The sequence below is a fragment of the Pongo abelii genome, chromosome 3 (assembly GCF_028885655.2).
Source record: "Pongo abelii isolate AG06213 chromosome 3, NHGRI_mPonAbe1-v2.0_pri, whole genome shotgun sequence".
NCBI lineage: Eukaryota > Metazoa > Chordata > Mammalia > Primates > Hominidae > Pongo > Pongo abelii.
The window spans coordinates 93,479,765-93,501,715 of NC_071988.2; the positions used below are offsets into that span (position 1 = coordinate 93,479,765).

General features: G+C 36.0%; 1 protein-coding gene across 3 annotated transcripts in view; it reads right to left on the bottom strand.

Moving 5' to 3' along the window:
* Positions 1 to 21,951, bottom strand: part of ADAMTS3 (ADAM metallopeptidase with thrombospondin type 1 motif 3) — a 356,812-nt gene that overhangs the window by 39,920 nt on the left and 294,941 nt on the right. For all 3 annotated transcript variants that reach the window (XM_054554042.2, XM_054554041.2, XM_024246584.3), the window contains 2 exons: positions 21,362 to 21,561; positions 1,300 to 1,383 (listed from right to left, as the gene is read on the bottom strand). In XM_054554042.2, the coding sequence (XP_054410017.1) occupies positions 1,300 to 1,383; positions 21,362 to 21,561 (284 nt within the window). The remainder of the gene's footprint in view (positions 1 to 1,299; positions 1,384 to 21,361; positions 21,562 to 21,951) is intronic.

The following is a 21,951-nucleotide window of genomic DNA, read 5'->3' on the forward strand; positions in this document are numbered from 1 at the left end:
CTATGGAGAACCATCAAATTATATTAACTTTACACTAAAAAACAAAAACAAAAACTCCCATTTTTTTTTAACTTCATGCTACTGAAGAGGGGTGGACTCTTCCAGTTCTGATATAAGAAAATAAGTTCTTTGAATGTTGCTACCATCACATTAGGGTCAGGAGTTAAAAATTCAGGGGGGAAAGCGGCCCAGCCTTCAAGAACTCACTAGCCACACTTCTCAGAGTAGTTCTGATGAAATGAAAATTTGAACTTGGAACCAAAAATTCGTCCCTATTTGACTGACAGGCGAATTTTGTTATAGTTCAGTAAATGTTATTACCAGTGTTTACATTCTTAATAAAATCAGTTTCCTTTTTTTATATACTGATCACATACTTTTCCAAACAAACGCTTTACCAACCAATTGGAGGCTGTTATTTCCAGCTGGAGTTAACTCATATTCCTTGTTGGCAATATAAAGTAGGTCAGGTTTATGTGATAAAGATCGATGACACTCTATCATTATAAAATGATAAGTGGAGGTTAACTGTACAATGAAATGCAAACACATGGATTTTTCCTATTTCCTAAATGTACAACTTCGTTAGTATTTCATAATCAGGAGGATTAATTATGGGAGAGAGATGTGTAATTTTAAACATCAAGAAAGTTGTCAAGCTAGTCGTTTCCTGTATGTTTCCTCCTTAAAGGAGCTAAACTCAATTATATTACATGAAATGCCTACTACATGCATTTTTATCCAACTCTTTGCTTTTGAAAAAATTAAAGCTCTTTTAAATGAAAAACATTCACTCTGCACCTCCCTCTTAAGTGGAAAGATATATGCATATAAAATATTGTTTTTAGCGAATCAAGAGAAGACAAAGATCTTTGTCTTTTTCCTTCATTATACATTCCAAGCACCTAGAAAATGTCTGGCACTTAGTAGGCATTCAATATAATCCCTTCTAATGAATAAATGAAACACACACTCAATGATAACAATAGGCTAAGGAAATTCTCTCTCCTCATAATAGTATCCATTCATTTACATTCATAAGTCACACCTAAAGTCAGGGTAATTATCTACATCTTTAGACAGAAATAAATAAGCAAGTGGCAGTCGCACAAAAATCATTCATAATCTGCTGAAATTTGGAAGTCTCCACTCATGTGGCAGTTTCTTCTCAATTTCAAGCAACTAGGGGTTTATATGGAATATATCTATGCCTTAAGTTAGATGTAGCTTGAACAATTTAGTCTTCTATTTGCTAACCCAGTCCCTAATGTTTATAATTCATGTTTTAAGACATTTTACCTTTGCATATCCCAGCATTATCATGCGCACCAGGACCACATTTATATGCACTCCGAGGGACTCATCATGGTAAATTTCATTCACCTAGAAACAAAAAAAGATAATTGCTAAATGAAAGGAAACACCAAGGATTTCATGAGATGTACATATAAGCTGTGTAATTACCACAAATAGGTGAGTAAATTGCTGTTTTTAAATTGAGTTTAATAGCTGAACTCTGAAATGCAGTCATTTACTTTTAGCTTTGGAACAATCTTTGGATATGTAAATTGCTAATTTTGTAAACTCCACAGTAATATGAACATACAGGACATGCTCAAAAGGGCTTTGTTATACTAGTGCAGTGTTAGAAGGAGTCTATGTGTGATGTAATCCAAATATAACATTAGCCAAAAGCAACCACAGGAGGGTGACTTTGGCAAATCATCTGCTAGCCTGTGAGCTGCCTGCAACCACAGTAAAGGAAAACAGCAAGCATTCGCTCACTGGGGTGCCTGTGTGACAACCAGGGGTGCTACGTCTGGTTAAGAGAGCCAATGGCCATGGGGTCTGTGTGCAGGAGCTGTGGTAGTGTATCTGAGTGCCAGCTAGCAGGTGGGGCAGCTGAGGCAATGACTGCTTGAAAGTCCTACAAGATAGAAATCCTCCAATATTTAAGTTACTAAGGAGACTGTACGAGTATCTATCAGATGAATGTCCGCCCTGGATGCAACTCAGAAGAGCAAATTTGAGTTACTGCTTTTTATTTAATTTTAAAAAATTAGGCTGAAATTTCTAAAAGTGACTTGGTATACTTAAAATCATAGATGTTGGAGTAAGTGCAACCTCAGAGGTCATAGTGCAATTCTGTTTTATATAGATGAGGAAAATAAAGCCTGTAGAAATTATCTGACATGCAAAACACACAGTGAGCTACTGGCAGATATGAATCTGAAGTGGACTGTAACTGCATCTTCTTATTAAGCTAGTGCAGAATTAGTGCAAATAAAAAATGCTTAGCAACATGGCAAATGTTAGCAGGAAGGAGAAAGGTGGAGTTACCAGGCTAGAAGCAAAGTTCTTAGAATAAGGACTCGACACTTGTTAAAAAGACTAAAAGAGGGATGAAAAACTAACTGCAACTCAGCTTCAGATCCTGGAGATTTGAACAGTAGGCACAGCAACCTGAAACCTGCACAGAAAAGATAGGCATAATCTCATAGAGAGTGGCTTTAAAAATAAATATAACTCAAGAATTATTGAAGAATGCTCTAAAACAAGAAACTCACAAATCATAGTATTTTGATTTGCCACACTGACCAAGAAAAAGACAAAGAAGTCTCAACTGAATTGTTTCAAGAATCCAATGTGACTGCACAGAACACCTTAAAAATATCAGGGTCTTGAATGCAGACTGAAAGCATACTTATTGAATTTGTAGAAGTCACAAACAAGAAAAGAACAGCAAAGGTGGAAGTAAAAAATCTGGCTAAGCTAGAATATACTAGAGATAACAAAGTATAACTTAAAAAGAAAAGATGTGAAGTCCTTTTAAGTGGAAAAACGCATGTATACACACATACATTTATACATATATACATATGCACACACACACACACACATACTCACATACATAGAATGGTAAGACCCAATTTAATACCTGCACGAGATAAGCCAAGCTGTGAAGAAAAATCTGCAATACAATCTTGGATTGCATAAGTGTGCAGGCAGATAGCTCATGCCCAAGTTGTCCCACTCTAGGCTACAGAAAACCTGAAGTATTGAGTACATTTTTCTGGGCTGTCTTATGACAGAGGTGCTTGACAAAACATGAATATATTCTGAGAAGAGCTAACAGCAAGGAGGCTAGAAAATGTGTCTTATAAAGAAGGATTGGGGATACATAATGGTTAAAAGCCTGAATGCCACATATTAATAGTCTCAGATGAATCCTGGTTCAACCCCTCACTGCTTGTGAGACCTTTATTTTTCTGAGTCTCAATAAAATGGACATAATAAAAATAATATCTCATAGGGTTAGGATGAGAATTAAGAGAGTTAACTCATGCAAACAAATTGCTCAAAAATTTTATGAGTGAGAGGGAGGAAGGGGTTTTTTAAGGATATTAGAGTATGAGAAATGGAAAAGAAAAACATGGAAGAATTAATAGCCTTCATATGGAAAAGGGGTTTGATTTGTTGTATATATCTATAGGAAATAAAACTTAAAACCATTCACATTATTAAAGGGGTAAATTTCAGCTCAATATAAAGAAAAAGTGAATGTTAGACAAAAAGCTGTTGTTTCTTATGGGCTTTTTAGTCATGGGCTGATTCTCTTATCTTATGCCACACTTCATGCTGCCTAGTTGAAAAGTGAATCAAATCTTCCACCCTCCTCTTCTGGATTCATTATCTGATAACATATTCCTAACTTTATAGTTGCAATAAAAGTTAAAAGTCAACAACCAGGCCTGTCACCAACACATTCATTCAGAGACTCATGTCTATCCCAAGAGGCTTCTTGTAAGGCAGCTGTTTCAAATTAGAAACATGGCTTTGCACACCAAGTTATAACATGTATTTAGTTTAATGAAGTTGAGATGTAAAATGCACTTGATGTTAAAATACGGTTGAAAGCAGTGTTAGTAAATAAACAAAACTAGATAACAATAAAACAAAACTAAAGAAAAGGAGACAGAAAAAGTGAATTAATTTCTGGAGAAGGAGAAGTAAGGAAGAGTAGGATGCACTTACAGCCAATGCATATAACAGTGACAGCTATACTGTAACATATGTAATACATCAATGCTATAAGAAGCTCCTACAACAGAAAGTCTTAGAATAATAAAATGAAGAAAAGATGGGAATAATGACAAATAGCTTGTGATATTTGAGTCAGTATAAAATGCACATATAATCATCCTAAATTAGTTAATTCATTTGTACTTAGTGAATTTTAAAATTAACACAGTGTCAAGAAAGTACAATGGACAAAATTATTAATCTCAATAGCAAATAGGATATTATAAAATGAATAAAAGAGCATTTTTAAAATTCAGATTTACCATTCACCAAAATAAAAGTATTACTAAACAAAAGTCACTATCATGCCAGGCTAATTAGAAAACAGGGTGACCCAGTAGAAACCAAAATCAGTTTAAGAATGTTCTGAGTCAGCACACATTTTGAGATTCACAAAGTATACATAAATTATTATAGGTAGAAATAATCAAATACAAGGGAATAATATTTTTACATAGCACAAAGTATTATTTCAATATGGCAAATAACCAGCTGTCTATACTGTACAAAGCACTGTATCTTCTTATTTTGATTTTCAAGGCTTAAAAAAGTTCCTCCATATTGTTCACTTCCAAAATATACTTAATAATTTGACTGCTTTTCATCTTGCCAGGCCCTATCAATTCCTGAGATGTAGTGTTTTTACATTGTGAAACAAATGGAGTATGATAAGAGTTGGAGAAATAATATGGCACCATATTATTAGATATTCAAAACCCTGGGTTCTGTTCCCAGCTTGGCCACGGATAAACTAAGTGACCTTTGGTTGGTCATTTAACCCGAGTCTCGATTTTCTTGTTGACGAACTCTAATTTTACTTGCTTTGTCTGTTTCACAGTGTTGTTGCTCAAAACAAGCAAGGTCATACAACTATACTCAGCAAAATACAAAGTACTTGAGCTCCTATCCCCCATCCATGCACAAAGTTTAAAAAAAAAAATTGTGAGTGTATTTTCATAATCTACCTGAAAAGTTCAAGAAAAACAATTGCCTTAATCACAGTTTTTACTGAAAGGGACCTCAAGATTCTTCTATTTGAAATTTGTTAAATCTCAATCTCAATGAAACATTTAGTTTAAATTATCAAGAAAATTACCGGGAAAAATCATTTAAAAGCTATTTCCAGCAGATGGCAGTATGCACGCTTCAGAGGGGCAAAGGACAAGCTGCTTCATACACCTGAATGTGCTTACATACCAGTCAGTATATCAGTGTTTTCCTATATTTACACATAAATGAAACAATCTCCTTGAAATTAAATAAGAATTGTAAAATATTATAACCTGAGAAAAATGCTACGTTTTAAATGCTTACTCATTTGACTCTTAAAAGCAAAGAAAAATATTGAAAAAATCATTATTTAGACTTTTTAAAATGTCATCTGATTGCAAAATTACATAAGAGGCATAAGGAAATTCTCATGATCTGGCTGTTTTTAACACCCAAATAATATAGAGAAAGAACTAAAAGGATATCATACTAAATTAACAATTTGAATCTGTCAAGATGGGCTAAATTCTTATTAGAAAATTCTTAATAATTCTAAATAATTATTATTTATTAAGGAAGTAATTTTACAACTTTTAGTGAAAAGGAAAGTAATTTTTCTGAAGTAAAAGCAAAATCAACAGAAAAGAACAGCTAATAATACAGAGAGCTTATCAGCTTCCAGACACTGCATTAAACACTTTACCTATATTGATTCAACTAATCCTTGAAATAACTTTAGAGATATTAACTCCATTTTACAAGTACAAAAGCTCAACATATATTAGAGAGCTCAGAATCCTATAGAGGACAGATGTTCTCATTGCCCAGAGAAGTTAAGTAACTTGCCCAAGTACAATTAGTACACGAGCAAGGGATAAAAATTAGCAGTCTGACTTCAGGGTCATAGCTATACCCATTTTGCTGTAGTTCCACAGAACTATAGGCCACAACACTGTCATTATACATAGGATGTGGTTTTCAAATCATCAATAGTGATTCTCAACCTTTGAGTTTAAGAATATAGTGTGGAAACATATTGACAAAGAAAATGTAAAATTTGCAGCTCCTTTTCATAATCTTCTTTATGTAAATTTTAAGAAAATGAGGAGTCAGGCTCTAAACTGAATATAAATAAGGATTTATTGATGATCAGTATAACAGTATTCCAGAAAATATTGAGAAGAAATAAAGAGGAGCTAGAGAAGAAAAATTAAATAAGAAAAGAAATAAAGGGTGAAATGTATAACCAGTGTTTTGGGTTGCAAGAAAAGCAGTAAGCATAAACATTCTAAGTGATGTATTTGACACTGCGCAATGCAAACCAAAGTACATCTACAAAAAGAAACTGAGTATCTTTTCACCATGTGAGCCAACCTATTGGACCATGGGTAGATTTTCTGTGAGGTGTTCAGGATTGAGCCTAGAGTCTCTATTAAATTACCTGAAAGAAGGGGTAAACAGAACATTAATTCAATTTTCAGATGACCTGATGTTGGAAGAGTTTGTCAATGATGTGAGGGAGGAAAAGGTAAAATCAAATCAAGTATTCCTTTCCTTGAAATGAAAATTCCTTCCAGGTTTGTTACCGGACAGGACAAATTCTCCCAGGACATTTCGCTGGCAGGACAATCTGACCTGCTTTGTCTGACTAGCTGATGAACAGCTTTGTCTGGCTTCAACAAAGCAACACTCATTTTTTGTTCAGATGGGTGGATTAGGTCTTGAGAGGCTGGATAGCTTAGCTGTGGAGAGCATGAGCTCTGCGTCAGACTGCCTGGATTCGTTCTTAGCTATGTGATGCTGGGCATGTTATTTGTCTCTGTGCCTCAGTTTCCTCACCTGTAAACTGGGATAATTACAGTATTATCCTCATAGGATTGTTGAAAGGAATAAATGAGTTCATATATGTACAGTACTTGATGCTTGGCCCTTGCAAATACAAAAAAATTAGCAGTAATTATTGCTATTATTTATATAGAAGCAAATAAACACCACATATATACAAATTTTTTTTAAAGAGACTTTTGTATAACTGAAAGTAAACAAGTATCGACAAGATAGCCTGAGTGATTCTGGCCAGATATAAAAGAATACTGAACTCAGCTCTGTACCAAGCGGACCTAATAGACATCTACAGAACTCCACCCCAAATCAACAGAATATACATTTTTTTCAGCACCACATCTATTCCAAAATTGACCACATAGTTGGAAGTAAAGCTCTCCTCAGCAAATGTAAAAGATCAGAAATTATAACAAACTGTCTCTCAGACCACAGTGGAATCAAACTAGAACTCAGGATTAAGAAACTCACTCAAAACCATTCAACTACGTGGAAACCGAACAACCTGCTCCTGAATGACTACTGGGTACATAACGAAATGAAGGCAGAAATAAAGATGTTCTTTGAAACCAACGAGAACCAAGACACAACATACCAGAATCTCTGGGACACATTCAAAGCAGTGTGTAGCAGGAAATTTATAGCACTAAATGCCCACAAGAGAAAGCAGGAAAGATCCAAAATTGACACCCTAACATCACAACTAAAAGAACTAGAAAAGCAAGAGCAAACACATTCAAAAGCTAGCAGAAAGCAAGAAATAACTAAAATCAGAGCAGAACTGAAGGACATAGAGACATAAAAAACCCTTCAAAAAATTAATGAATCCAGGAGCTGGTTTTTTGAAAGGATCAACAAAATTGATAGACCACTAGCAAGACTAATAAAGAAGAAAAGAGAGAAGAATCAAATAGACGCAATAAAAAATGATAAAGGGGATATCACCACCGATCCCACAGAAATACAAACTACCATCAGAGAATACTATAAACACCTCTATGCAAATAAACTAGAAAATCTAGAAGAAATGGATCAATTCCTGGACACATACACCCTCCCAAGACTAAACCAGGAAGAAGTTGAATCTCTGAATAGACCAATAACAGGCTCTGAAATTGTGGCAATAATCAATAGCTTACCAACCAAAAAGAGTCCAGGACCAGATGGATTCACAGCTGAATTCTACCAGAGGTACAAGGAAGAACTGGTACCATTCCTTCTGAAACTATTCCAATCAATAGAAAAAGAGGGAATCCTCCCTAACACATTTTATGAGGCTAGCATCATCCTGATACCAAAGCTGGGCAGAGACACAACCAAAAAAGAGAATTTTAGACCAATATCCTTGATGAACATTGATGCAAAAATCCTCAATAAAATACTGGCAAACCAAATCCAGCAGCACATCAAAAAGCTTATCCACCATGATCAAGTGGGCTTCATCCCTGGGATGCAAGGCTGGTTCAATATATGCAAATCAATAAATGTAATCCAGCATATAAACAGAACCAAAGACAAAAACCACATGATTATCTCAACAGATGCAGAAAAGGTCTTTGACAAAATTCAACAGCCCTTCATGCTAAAAACTCTCAATAAATTAGGTATTGATTGGATGTATCTCAAAATAATAAGAGCTATCTATGACAAACCGACAGCCAATATCATACTGAATGGGCAAAAACTGGAAGCATTCCGTTTGAAAACTGGCACAAGACAGGGATGCCCTCTCTCACCACTCCTATTCAACATAGTGTTGGAAGTTCTGGCCAGGGCAATTAGGCAAGAGAAGGAAATAAAGGGTATTCAATTAGGAAAAGAGGAAGTCAAATTGTCCCTGTTTGCAGATGACATGATTGTATATCTAGAAAACCCCATTGTCTCAGCCCAAAATCTCCTTAAGCTGATAAGCAACTTCAGCAAACTCTCAGGATACAAAATCAATGTACAAAAATCACAAGCATTCTTATACACCAGTAACAGACAAACAGAGAGACAAATCATGAGTGAACTCCCATTCACAATTGCTTCAAAGAGAATAAAATACCTAGGAATCCAACTTACAAGGGACGTGAAGGACCTCTTCAAGGAGAACTACAAGTCACTGCTCAATGAAATAAAAAAGGATACAAACAAATGGAAGAACCTTCCATGCTCATGGGTAAGAAGAATCAATATGGTGAAAATGGCCATACTGCCCAAGGTAATTTGTAGATTCAATGCCATCCCCATCAAGCTACCAATGACTTTCTTCACAGAATTGGAAAAAACTACTTTAAAGTTCATATGGAACCAAAAAAAGAGCCCGCATCGCCAAGTCAATCCTAAGCCAAAAGAACAAAGCTGGAGGCATCATGCTACCTGACTTCAAACTATACTACAAGGCTACAGTAACCAAAACAGCATGGTACTGGTACCAAAACAGAGATATAGATCAATGGAACAGAACAGAGCCCTCAGAAATAACGCCGCATATGTACAACTATCTGATCTTTGACAAACCTGAGAAAAACAAGCAATGGGGAAAGGATTCCCTATTTAATAAATGGTGCTGGGAAAACTGGCTAGCCATATGTAGAAAGCTGAAACTGGATCCCTTCGTTACACCTTGTACAAAAATTAATTCAAGATGGATTAAAAACTTAAATGTTAGACCTAAAACCATAAAAACCCTAGAAGAAAACCTAGGCATTACCATTCAGGACATAGGCATGGGCAAGGACTTCATGTCTAAAACACCAAAAGCAATGGCAACAAAAGCCAAAATTGACAAATGGGATCTCATTAAACTAAAGAGCTTCTGCACAGCAAAAGAAACTACCATCAGAGTGAACAGGCAACCTACAAAATGGGAGAAAATTTTCACAACCTACTCATCGGACAAAGGGCTAATATCCAGAATCTACAATGAACTCAAACAAATTTACAAGAAAAAAAAAAAAACAACCCCAACAAAAAGTGGGCGAAGGACATCAACAGACACTTCTCAAAAGAAGACATTTATGCAGCCAAAAAACACATGAAAAAATGCTCACCATCACTGGCTATCAGAAAAATGCAAATCAAAACCACAATGAGATACCATCTCACACCAGTTAGAATGGCAATCATTAAAAAGCCAGGAAACAACAGGTGCTGGAGAGGATGTGGAGAAATAGGAACACTTTTACACTGTTGGTGGGACTGTAAACTAGTTCAACCATTGTGGAAGTCGGTGTGGCGATTCCTCAGGGATCTAGAACTAGAAATTCCATTTGACCCAGCCATCCCATTACTGGGTATATACCCAAAGGATTATAAATCATGCTGCTATAAAGACACATGCACACGTATGTTTACTGTGGCACTATTCACAATAGCAAAGACTTGGAATCAAGCCAAATATCCAACAATGATGGACTGGATTAAGAAAATGTGGCAGATATACACCATGGAATACTATGCAGCCATGAAAAATGATGAGTTCATGTCCTTTGTAGGGACATGGATGAAATTGGAAATCATCATTCTCAATCAACTATCGCAAGGACAAAAAACCAAACACCGCATATTCTCACTCATAGGTGGAAATTGAACAATGAGAACACATGAACACAGGAAGGGGAACATCACACTCTGGGGCCTGTTGTGGGGTGGGGGGGAGGGGGGAGGGATAGCTTTAGGAGATATACCTAATGCTAAATGACGAGTTAATGGGTGCAGCGCACCAGCATGGCACATGTATACATATGTAACTAACCTGCACATTGTGCACATGTACCCTAAAACTTAAAGTATAATAATAATAAAATAAAAAAGAAGAATTCTGAAATGGACTGAGAAAAGTATTACTCTATCCACAACTCTTACGTAGGTAAAAGTTCCAAACTCATACCTGCTTCGATTCTCAGGCCCATACTCAGTATTCTTTTTCCTCAGAAAACAGAGGTGTCTCCCAATCTGCCAATTCTTCCCTCATCTCCAATCTCACATTAATAATAACTACTGTTTATTGATACTCTTATCAAATATTTATTGAACAGTGGCTATGTGCCCAAATGTTCTGGGGGTGGAGAATGGAATAGTCAATACCTTTGAGTCTCTGTTCTTATGAAGCATATATTCTATTGGGTAAAACAGCCTATAAGCATAAAAAAAATGAATGCAAAAAGACATGCGGGAAATGTCATTTGAAATGGGAATAGGTGTAATGAAGAAAACAAATATATGAGTGACAAGACAGAGGAGGACAAGAGGAGGTAAAGATTGGGTACTATTTGAGATTGGGTAGTTAGGAAAGGGAGAACCATGGACAGGAAGGAATAATTGTGTGACTGTTTAGGGAAAAAGCAATCTAGGCAAAGGGAAGAGCAAGTGCAAAAGCTCAACATATATTAGAGAACTCAGAATCCTATAGAGAACAGACATTGTCATTGCTACTTTATAAGGAGACTGAGACCCAGAGAGGACACACAGTGTTTTCCTCAAATGATTAGCAAAGCTATCAAGTCTATATGATATCAGTGCTTGTTCTCTTTTCGCAAATACCTTGCTCTATGTTGTGTTTTGTTGTTGTTGTTGTTGCTGTTTTGTCATGGTGGAAGCCCTGAGTCTCTAGTCACTCCAAAAATCCCCTCCATGCCACTGGTTTAATCGCTTCTTTCCTAAAAATTACTTTTCTTCTCTTAGTAACATTCTCAACTTTCCTTCATGAAACAAACAAACAAACAAACAAAAACTATCTACAATGTTCTGTGGGACCTGGTACTGTTTACCATTATATTCTTCAATGTCACTATTCTGTTTCTTTAGCAAGATTAGCTCTACTTTCTCTGCCTAACCTTTACCTGTCAGTGTTGCTCAAGGTCTGTTTGTTTGTTTGTTTTTTGACTGTTCTCTTGATACGTGTTTCCCCTGCAATATTCTCTTCACTGCTGTTTCTTCAACCAATACCTATAGGCTGATGAATTCCAAGTTTGGTTTTTTTGTTTGTTTGTTTTGAGACGGAGTTTCACTCTTGTTGCCCAGGCTGGAGCACAATGGCATCATCTCGGCTCACTGCAACCTCTGCCTCCTGGGTTCAAGCAATTCTCCTGCCTCAGCCTCCTGAGTAGCTGGGATTACAGGTGCACACCACCACACCTGGCTAATTTTTGTATTTTTGGTAGTGATGGGGTTTCACTATGTTGGCCAGGCTGGTCTCAAACTGCTGACCTCAGGTAATCCGCCCACCTCGGCCTCCCAAAGTGCTGGGATTGCAGGCATGAATGAGCCACCATGCCTGGCCCCAAACTTTTATGTGTCTAACAGTGATTCATCTCTCTCATGTGTGAGGGCCATCTGTTCAACTCCAGTAACAGGACTATCTATTTGGAAGTATAACTGGATACCTCACAGCACACCCATCTTCTCTCTAAAACCTGTTTTTCTCTTCTAAATATTTTATCCCAGTTACAGACTAAATCATCCTTGATTCCTTCTTCTTCTTCAAGTATTAGAGTCATTCTAGTACCAAGCACTGCAGACATCTGTCAAACCTGTCCACCTCCACACCCAGCAGCTTAGTAACCAATCAGCTCATGCAGACTGTTGCAATAACTTGTGAAAACTTTTGCAAATATTTTGTATTTAGGTGATTTGGGCACATTTGAGTAGGTCTCCAGAAAGGAAGATTGTAAGGGTTGATGGTTGTTTTCAATAAACATGAGTCTGTCCTTTTATGTGATTATGCTTTACTTCATTTAAGTATCAAAGGAGCTTTGGAAAGCCCAAGAATAGGCAGTCAGCTGTGAGGTCCTACACACTCTTGCGTCCTTTGTAACAATGGACACATAGCAAAAGCCCAGGTAGAACTGTTTACCTTTTCTCAAGATTGAGAAAGATGGTTTGCACAGGAATCTATAAACTTCTGTGTTTTACAACCTGGGAAAATATAAAGGCTGTAACAAATTAAGGAAGGATAAGGTCAGTCTGACATCTGTAACCTAAGAAAGAAGAATGTGTGAATTTCAGGAAGGGAATTTGGGGCTGCAAAAGCAAAGGGGGAAAGGAAGAGGAAACTGAGACGCTTCAGTAAAAATCAAACGGACCTCTTAATCAGCAATACTGTGTGGATGTTGTGTTACGTTAAGGTAACACGTGATGTGGGGACTTGCTTCTAGAGTGATAGGTCAGGATATTCCTGGGAAGGTGAGTATGTTTTTATAAAAGGTGGCTGAATTGACTTGTGCTTGCTGCAATCTGTCTCTGTGATCTGGTATGTTCAATCCACATCGGGGAAATTAAGACAATTTGTTGAGGTAGAGAATTATAGTGTACATAACAAGGAGTTTGGACCCAGATAGACACTATGAACTTAGAAACTATGTGTTCGTGTTCATAGCATAGTGTGTAACAGAGTCTCTCTCCTCCAAATAATTCTAATAATGCATCTCTTTCTAAAACATGGACTGATCAAGTCACTAATCTTAAAAACCCTTTATGACTCTTCTTTGACAAGATGAAATTCAAACTACTTAGTATGGCACTTATTATTTTCAAAAGTTAGCCCCAGCTTCTCTTTCCAGTCTCCTCATCTGCCATCTCCCCTAAATACCTTTCAATTTTACCATGCAGGCCAATCTAGAGTGTCTCCAAAGACTCCGTGAACTAATACTTCTAGTATCTTGTTACAAGCTGTTCCTCATCTTCCAAGACCTATCTGCCCTTTTTCTAGCAGGAAAATGCCAATTTAGTTGAAAAAGTCCAACTCAAATGACATGTCGTCTTAGGAAGATTTCACTGGCCACTGGCATTATTTGCCAAACCATATCCTCTCTTTTTCAATTCATGTTTACATAGTACTTTGCAACTGAATCTCTTGAAGATTAATATATTTTATAGATCTCTATCACATTTTATTATTATCATTTGTTGATTGGTTTATTTTACCTGCTACAATTAGCTCCTTGTAGAAAGGTGCTATGTTTTATTAATTTTTGTCTCCCAAGAATCTAACAGGACTTTGCCTATGGTAGGTTATGTATGCTAGGTGAATAAATGCCTAGAGGATTGATATGAATTCAAATGTAAGAAACGGATTATAAACAATGACTCAAAACAGAAAACTGCTACATGATATGCTAAGGTTGCATGAATATGTATACTTTCCAGGTAAATCTGCTTGCACTCACATTCAATGTTTTCAGAAAAAGTTAAAAAATCAAAAGCAGTGTATTGATATAACCATCGTCAAGTAACCAGTAACCACATATATTTGCTGCTAACTCTTGAATAAGTCCATTAATACTTTTTAAGGACCAGGGTACGGCTGTGGAGTTTATAATTTTCTTTACAAATATTGGTTAGGGAAGCCTGCCCTGTTCAGATCACACATTTATGCTCATTCACTGTCCATCATAAGTAGCTAATTTCTATATACAAAGAAACTGATGAATTCACTCAATAATCTATAATTTCGCAGAAGTCCAAGACTGTTTCTTTGTACTGGGAGGCACTCTTTTAAATGAACTGCTTTCTTATCATTTAATAAATCCTGAGATTAAGGCATAAATTCTATTTACAGGACCCTAAAAATGTTAATAGGCACATTAGACCCAGAAGACCATTTCATAGATCTTAGCAAATAAAAAAGATACCTTTGACCTGTCACAGACAGCAGAGTGTTGCTGATGGAAAACATTTGGTACACTGAATGAAAACAACCTACCATCTTAACCATACAAATCTGCCTCATCAGCCTGTTAGAATCTTAAACTAGATTGCTAACTGGTTTGATTCAATCAGGTAACTAACTGAATTCTCATTTCAATGACTTGAATCGTTTAAACAAGACGCAGAAACAGATAAAGGAAAGACATCAGAGTTTTATCTAGCAAGAGATATATAAAATGCCTCAACTTTGTAATGAGAGGCAGTGAAGTTTGGGGAGGAAGAGCTTAAAGCTCAGAAGGCAGATATAGATCTGGGCTCCGGTCCTGACTGCCATACTAGCTGTCTGACACTGGGAACATCACCTAACTTCTTTCAGCTTCAATCTCTTCATTTGTGAACTGGGACTAAGGCTGAATGCATCTTAGAGTTGGAAAGTATTAAATAATTTACATAAAGTATTTATCAGAGATTCAGGCACAAAGAGCTAAAATGTTAGTAGTATAAGCCTTCACTATTAACATTAAATCTTCATTTTGAATCTAGACCCAAAACTAGATGATTTCAAATACCTTCAAAGATTTCATCGATAACCTTAATTCTCTATAATCTATTTTTTTATTGACCAACTCATCTACATAAATGGTACCATTAACAAACAGAATGTTCAAGCTAAAAAAAAAGTATAAATTACGGTAGATTCATCTCTTTCCCTCAGCCCATGTATTCAATAGCAAATCCTACTGATTTTACCATAAACCATCTATTATTACTGCAATCCTCATTGTCTAATAAAGCATCCTCTCTTGCCTAGACATTTATACCTACTTTCCAGTAGGGTCTGTCTTCATTGTCCCTGGGCCTCTCCAATTTTTCTTTACAAGGCCGAGAGAAGCAGGAACTGACCCTCACTGGCTTTTATTTTGTACTTTATAAGGCATTTAAGCTCCTCCTATGACCTGAAAGATGCTTGCCTTCTTCTCCTAGCTCTGCCTGACTCCTTACACACTAAACTTGAGCCACAATGACCTTTTAGTTACTAAAACACATGCCCTTATTAAATGGCTGGATCTTTTACTTTAAGTCTCAATTTAATAATCAATTCCTGAAAGAAGGTTTTCTTTTTTGTTTTTTTTTGTTATTGTTTGTTTGTTTGCTTGGTTTTTTTTTTTTTTTTTTGAGACAGAGTCTTGCTCTGTTGCCCAGGCTGGAGTGCAGTGGCACGATCTAGGCTCACTGCAAGCTCTGCCTCCCGGGTTTACTTACGCCATTGTCCTGCCTCAGCCTCCTGAGTAGCTGGGACTACAGGCACCCGCCACCATGCCTGGCTAAATTTTTGTATTTTTAGTAGAGATGGGGTTTCACCGTGTTAGCCAGGATGGTCTATTTCATGACCTTGTGATCTGCCTGCCTAGGCCTCCCAAAGTGCTGGGATTACAGGAGAAAGGAGGTTTTCTTAATCATCATGTCTATGTATAACCTCTATCACCCATTTGCTCTGTTATTCTCTTTCCCAGCAAACTGTCAGTTCCTTGCATAGTTCTTATGTAAGCTATGGTGTAATTATTTGATTTCTCCTCCAGTCTATAATCTCACTGAGGTCAGGAAATAAGCTTATTTTATGTTAACCACCATATACCTGGCATATAGCATTAAAATACTTATTAAAAGACTGAATCGATCAAAATTTTATTGCATGTCCACCACACGGCAGACACTTTTGGATATAATTATGAGGCTTAATAATATACAGTAACTGCACTCAAGGAACAATCAACCTATTAGAAAACTGCTCCTGTTGAGGTTTGGGTTGATAATTATGGACCAGGTGAGGAAATTAAAAATTTGAAAACTCTACTCTCTTGAAGCTTGGTGGAGGATTCAGGCCAGCTCCAAGAGGGTCAACAATTTTTATCATGCTTATTGGAATATTGCCAATACCTAAAATAGGCCTTGCACATGGCAGATGATGGGTCAGTATTTATAGCATGAGACATGCCCCATAGCTGAGAACCACTTTCCCAGTAAATCAACCATGTTACAAGTTAGTAAAACTATAAACATTTCTTAATATAACAAGATATGATATAGAATCCTAAGAAAGGCTTAACATATATGACAAATCTCTTATTTGAAACATTAAAACCTTGGATATGTTCATATCCATGTGTTTCTTCTTCATATAGGAAGCTTGGTGAAATGTCAAGATCTACAAAATAGAAAGAGGTTAAAAAAAGCAGATGGAAGACATCTGATTATTCTCCCCACTGCTTCACAAAGGAGTGGGGATGAGTAGAGGGTATCCTTCCTTTCTTAGGAAGTTATATTGAAATCATCTAGGGCTTGCTCAAACTTGTTCACTTGACCCTTAAGCCCCCAGAGAAAAGTGTCAACTTAGTTAACCAAAAATATATTATGGAGAATTAAGGTTAGTGATGAAATCTTTGAAGGTATTTGAAATCATCTGGTTTTGAGTCTAGATTCAAAATAAAGATTTAATGTTAACAGTGAAGGCTTATACTACTAACATTTTAGCTCTTTGTGCCTGAATCTCTGATAAGTACTTTACATAAATTATTTAATTTATGCATCCAAACACCCAGATTCGCATGGCAACACCTACAGAATTTTACCGCATTCACACGCACAGTCATTACTATCATTAGGAAATACGGCCCTGAAATAGATTAAATATATTTGTACCCAAAAGGTGGACAACTTGCATGGCTAATTTAAAATAACAGATAAACCAAAGGGATTTAACATTACTAGTGACATATAATCGTAAATACTGTGTGTTAAGTGTTCTCATTACACTTAAATTATGATTGAGTTAAAATTAAAAACAACTTAAACGTTCTAAGCCAGTTTCTCCTCCCAGTAACAGTCTTTTTTTAATGATTAGCTTTACCACCTTATCGTTACTTGAGACTGTTTTATGAACTGCAAATAATTTTTTAAAATTTACCTAAATTTTATTAACATTTTAAAAGTCTCTGTTTCCTTTGGAAAAATTGTAATAATTTCCATCTTGCAATATAGTTGGAAAGAATATATGATACCCAATAATAATTGTTAATTTATTTCTTAAACACTGCTCCCATTATATCATTGCATTTGGCATCTATTTCCTCTTGTTTTGAGTCCAAAATTTCTGACTCCCTCCCAAGATTGTTCATGATCTACCTCTACATTATTTATATTCATTTGTTCTTCTTTCATTAAATATACACTTAACACTTAATATATGAGCTCTTTTCAATAAAAGAAAGCATGACATAAGAAATATAAGCTTCTCTTTAAAAGGGAATCCCATTTAAATTAAGGTGATACTCTGAAGCAAATTACTTGGACCTAAAAGTATTCCCTTAATTCAGAAACTATCATCTCGGTTCTGATATGGAAATGAAATTGACAACCAGGTAAAGGGAAGAGCACATCTGCTGAGCAGTCAACCAAGGCAAAGTTGACAAACAATTTTAAGGGACAGCATGATCTTTTCTCTACCATAGGGACACCTTTCACCCTAATCAATGCAAAAAGATAGAATTTTTTTGCTGTTAGCTTTCTTCTACAGTTTCTCTCCAGGACCCTATCTGACATTTCATCTAAGTCTCTATGTCTATGTAGGCCTCAAGCCTGGTTAGCCATAATTTTAGATGACCATGAGAAATCATAAAGCATGGCCAGCACAGGAGATAGTTATTTGAACATCGTTAGAGAAAAACTGAATGTTCCTGGTCTTGAATTTCCATGAGGTAGCTTCATTACAGTATCATTGTTGGTTTCTCTTTCTGCTTCTCATTCTCATTTGATGATGAATTAGAGGAAAAGGAAAGAGCCTGCTCAGGTCAGTATTTTGGGTCTAACAGGCTACAACAGGGCAGTGGGTATGGAGGAGAGGGAAGACTTCAGTCTTCTGTCTGTCTTGCCTAAAGTTATCTGCCTGACTCCAGGGGGAAAACCTGAAATTATCCAGTTGGAGAGTGACAAGGGTTGGGAATAAGACTAATTTAGAACAAGGTTTCTAAATCTCAGCATCGTTGACATTTTGGGCCAGATAATTAAAAATTCTATGCTGTGTAGGGCTGTCTGTTGTGCTGTAGGATGCTGAGCAGCATCCTAGGCCTCTCTCGCTATTAGCAGTAGCATCCCCCTCCACTCCCGCCCCACCCACCAGTGTTAACAATAAAAAAAGTCTACAGACATTGCCATATGTCCCTGGGAACTGACGTGGACCCAAATTATCCTCAGTTGAGAACCACTGATTTAGAATAATGCAAACATTATGACTATACACTTAAGTATATGCAATTGTATGTGCAATTCAGGTCTAAACAACAATAAAACTATTTCATTCTTCATCTGTGTGATTTCCATGTCTATCTTTCAGTTGGTCATGAAGTTGGGGAGGGAAGGGGAGGAGTGCTATTCTTACCTCTCCAAATCTCTTACCTGTATTAATTACTTAAAATGCAACTAATATATTAAGTTTTAAAAATTATTTTCTCTCCCATAGCTCCATTCTCTGATACTCTATTTACTTTAGAATAATTTGTATTTGAGACAGAGTCATAGTCTATTATCTAATTTTTTAGTGGACTTAAGAACAAAAGTCCTATTGACTGTTTTTAAAACATAAAATGCATCACTTTGTTATTCCTTTGACACTCTCAAAATCACACTTACTACTTACTGTCTGATGAATATACTGTATCCATTCCTACACAGAAATCCTTTACATTTTCACACGTCCTTCAAAAAACACAAACAAGGCAAACAAAAAAACAACAACAGGAAATCTCTAAAAGCAGTTTAACTCCTAACTTCTTGATGAATTACATAACTATTAAACTTGTTGAATCTTTCAATTTTATAATGATGAAAACTAAGTCCTAAAAAGGGACATGATTTGTCTAAGGTCACAAAGCCAACTAGTGGTATGACTAAAACTAAAGCCTTACTCTCCTAAGTCCTGATTTAATACTTTTATCACTTCATGATTGGATAACTATGGTCACATCTCCATTTTCTAAAGTGTTATAGCATTTATGATATATTGCCTATAATATGGCTTAATAATAGCATGACTTTCATTGTTTAGGTTTTTTTCCTTCTAATTTTCCCATGTATTTATTTTTTCTCCTCTAATAGCTATAAGTTCTATGAGGACAAGAACCATATCAAAATCTCTATTGCATTACTCCAAAAGCCTTCTTATTAGGCACATTTGCAGGCCAAATAAGTCTGTACTGATTGTCTTCCAGATAGTAGAAAAAAAGTAGCCCAGGGACATAATGAATGACATAAGAATAACATCTCCACAGGAATTTTGAAATTTTAGATAACTTATGAAGTAAAATTTGGTATAGAGAAACTAAAATATGATTGTCTATTTGTGCATCTGTATATGGCACTGTAAATAATGGATGACTTGTATTTACTCACTTCATCCTCTCAACATCCCTACTATTTTTTTCAATATGCCAATAAAGAGACAGAAGCAGGACAGAGAGTCCAAGAAGCATGCCAAAGTTACACAACTAGCAAAACGTTAATAGTCAAAAGGTTAATATGAAAAGTTCATAGTCCAGAGTTGAAAACATTCATATGATTCACAACTGATGATCCTCTATACACATCTATTGCCAAGGCTAGTAATTTGTTTTCTGTGTGTTGTTTGGTCTTCATAACAGAAATTAGTGCCAAGAACAAATAAAAATGTGTTTGAATTTCTGTACTCATTTTCCATTTCACAGAGATATGGTGTAAGTGTAATTTTATAAATTGCTACCTCAATAGACCAAAATATAATTAACAGATATTAGCATAAACAAAATCATGTTTCATGAAACTAAGAATTTTTCTCCTTCACTGTCATTGCTTGAAATCTAATCTTAAGCATGGGGCAAAGAGGTAAACTATAGATATCCAAGAAATTATATTAAATATCAAAAGTTGTGAGAGGGGGAGGGTGGGTTGAGAGATAGGGAAATAAAACAGCATAGGCTAAGGTAATAAATTTGCAAGATCAATATAATATATATTTCATATTGGCATGAGGTAACATACATAAAGTACATCAAAATCTCAATTATCTTTTAGAAGTAGGTGGTTTGCATATTATTATTTCTCCTCAGTTGTTCTCTGCCAAGTTAAAAAGAAAGAACACAAGTTTCAGGATATTGACAAAATTTCTTCTGAATCTGATTAAGGTTAATAAAGGAGAAATAAAGATAAATTTAAAGAGACCATTAGTGGTTGCTGTGCAGCACTGTGCCAATAGTTGTATGCTTTGTATTAATAAATATATTACCTTCAGTCTTAGAATGTTGAAAAAAATCACATTTGTTCAAAAGCTGTAACAACAAGAATCCACAGAGTTACCAGGCATAAATCATTCTATATCATCCTGTGAAGCAGAGTGATTCTAGAAAGAACTATTTCATCCTTCATAGGCAACATGAAAGCAGATGGACAAAGTCCTGCAAGTTTTGATTATCCCCAGAACAAAATAAAAATTACAATTCATGTTTTAATTCCATCTCATTATGGCTTTTTAAATTTATGATTCCCCCTTGACGACAATGGAAAACTACTTGATCAACCAAAAGAAACTTTTGCTTCATGCTTCCTTTATTTTAGCATTCTTGTACTTTAAATATGTAGATCAATATTTAAATTTAATGCCATCATGCACATATTTTGGAGGCAGGGCACAGTCATGGAAGTTCTCACACAGATTGCCAAAGGGTACCAACAAATAAGAGAAGTGAATTAAAAGATCAAAAAGCTTTAAAAAGGAGTCACTACTCACAATGTTCATCAGGGTCAGGAGGTAGTTTTGGACGTGCTCTTTGCCATGGAAACGGACCACAGAGTCATCCACTCCCAGCAGTACCTCGATGTTGTAATCATTTTCTCCCGCGTGTCTGCGGCGTCTCATTGTTTCATTCAGCTGCTGGTGGATGTTGCCATAAACAGTACCTAGATCATCAAGGTCTTCCAGGTCTGACTCTAATAAGAAACAAAAGGAACCAGGAATTTCAGTTTCCCCAACAGGCCTTCCAATAAATTCTTAGAAAAAAAGAATCTTCTCAGGGGCCTATCAGGATCATTCATAATCACTGAGATGCTGTTTTTCAGTTTATTCCTTAAATAATACGCATATGCATACGATCAGACAGACCTGCTACAAACTGAACATAGAAGAGCAACACTGAGGGTAAAATCATATTATTATACAGGGAGCGGTGCCATCATGGCAGACGGACTATTCTATAAGGATAGAAGTGGTTCAGTTTTTCTCCCAGCGAAGAGCCAAGGCAGTGGGGGTACAAAATACAGGCTGGCTATGTAGTTATTAAATAAATTGAGATTACAAATAAAAATAACTCCAGTATGTTT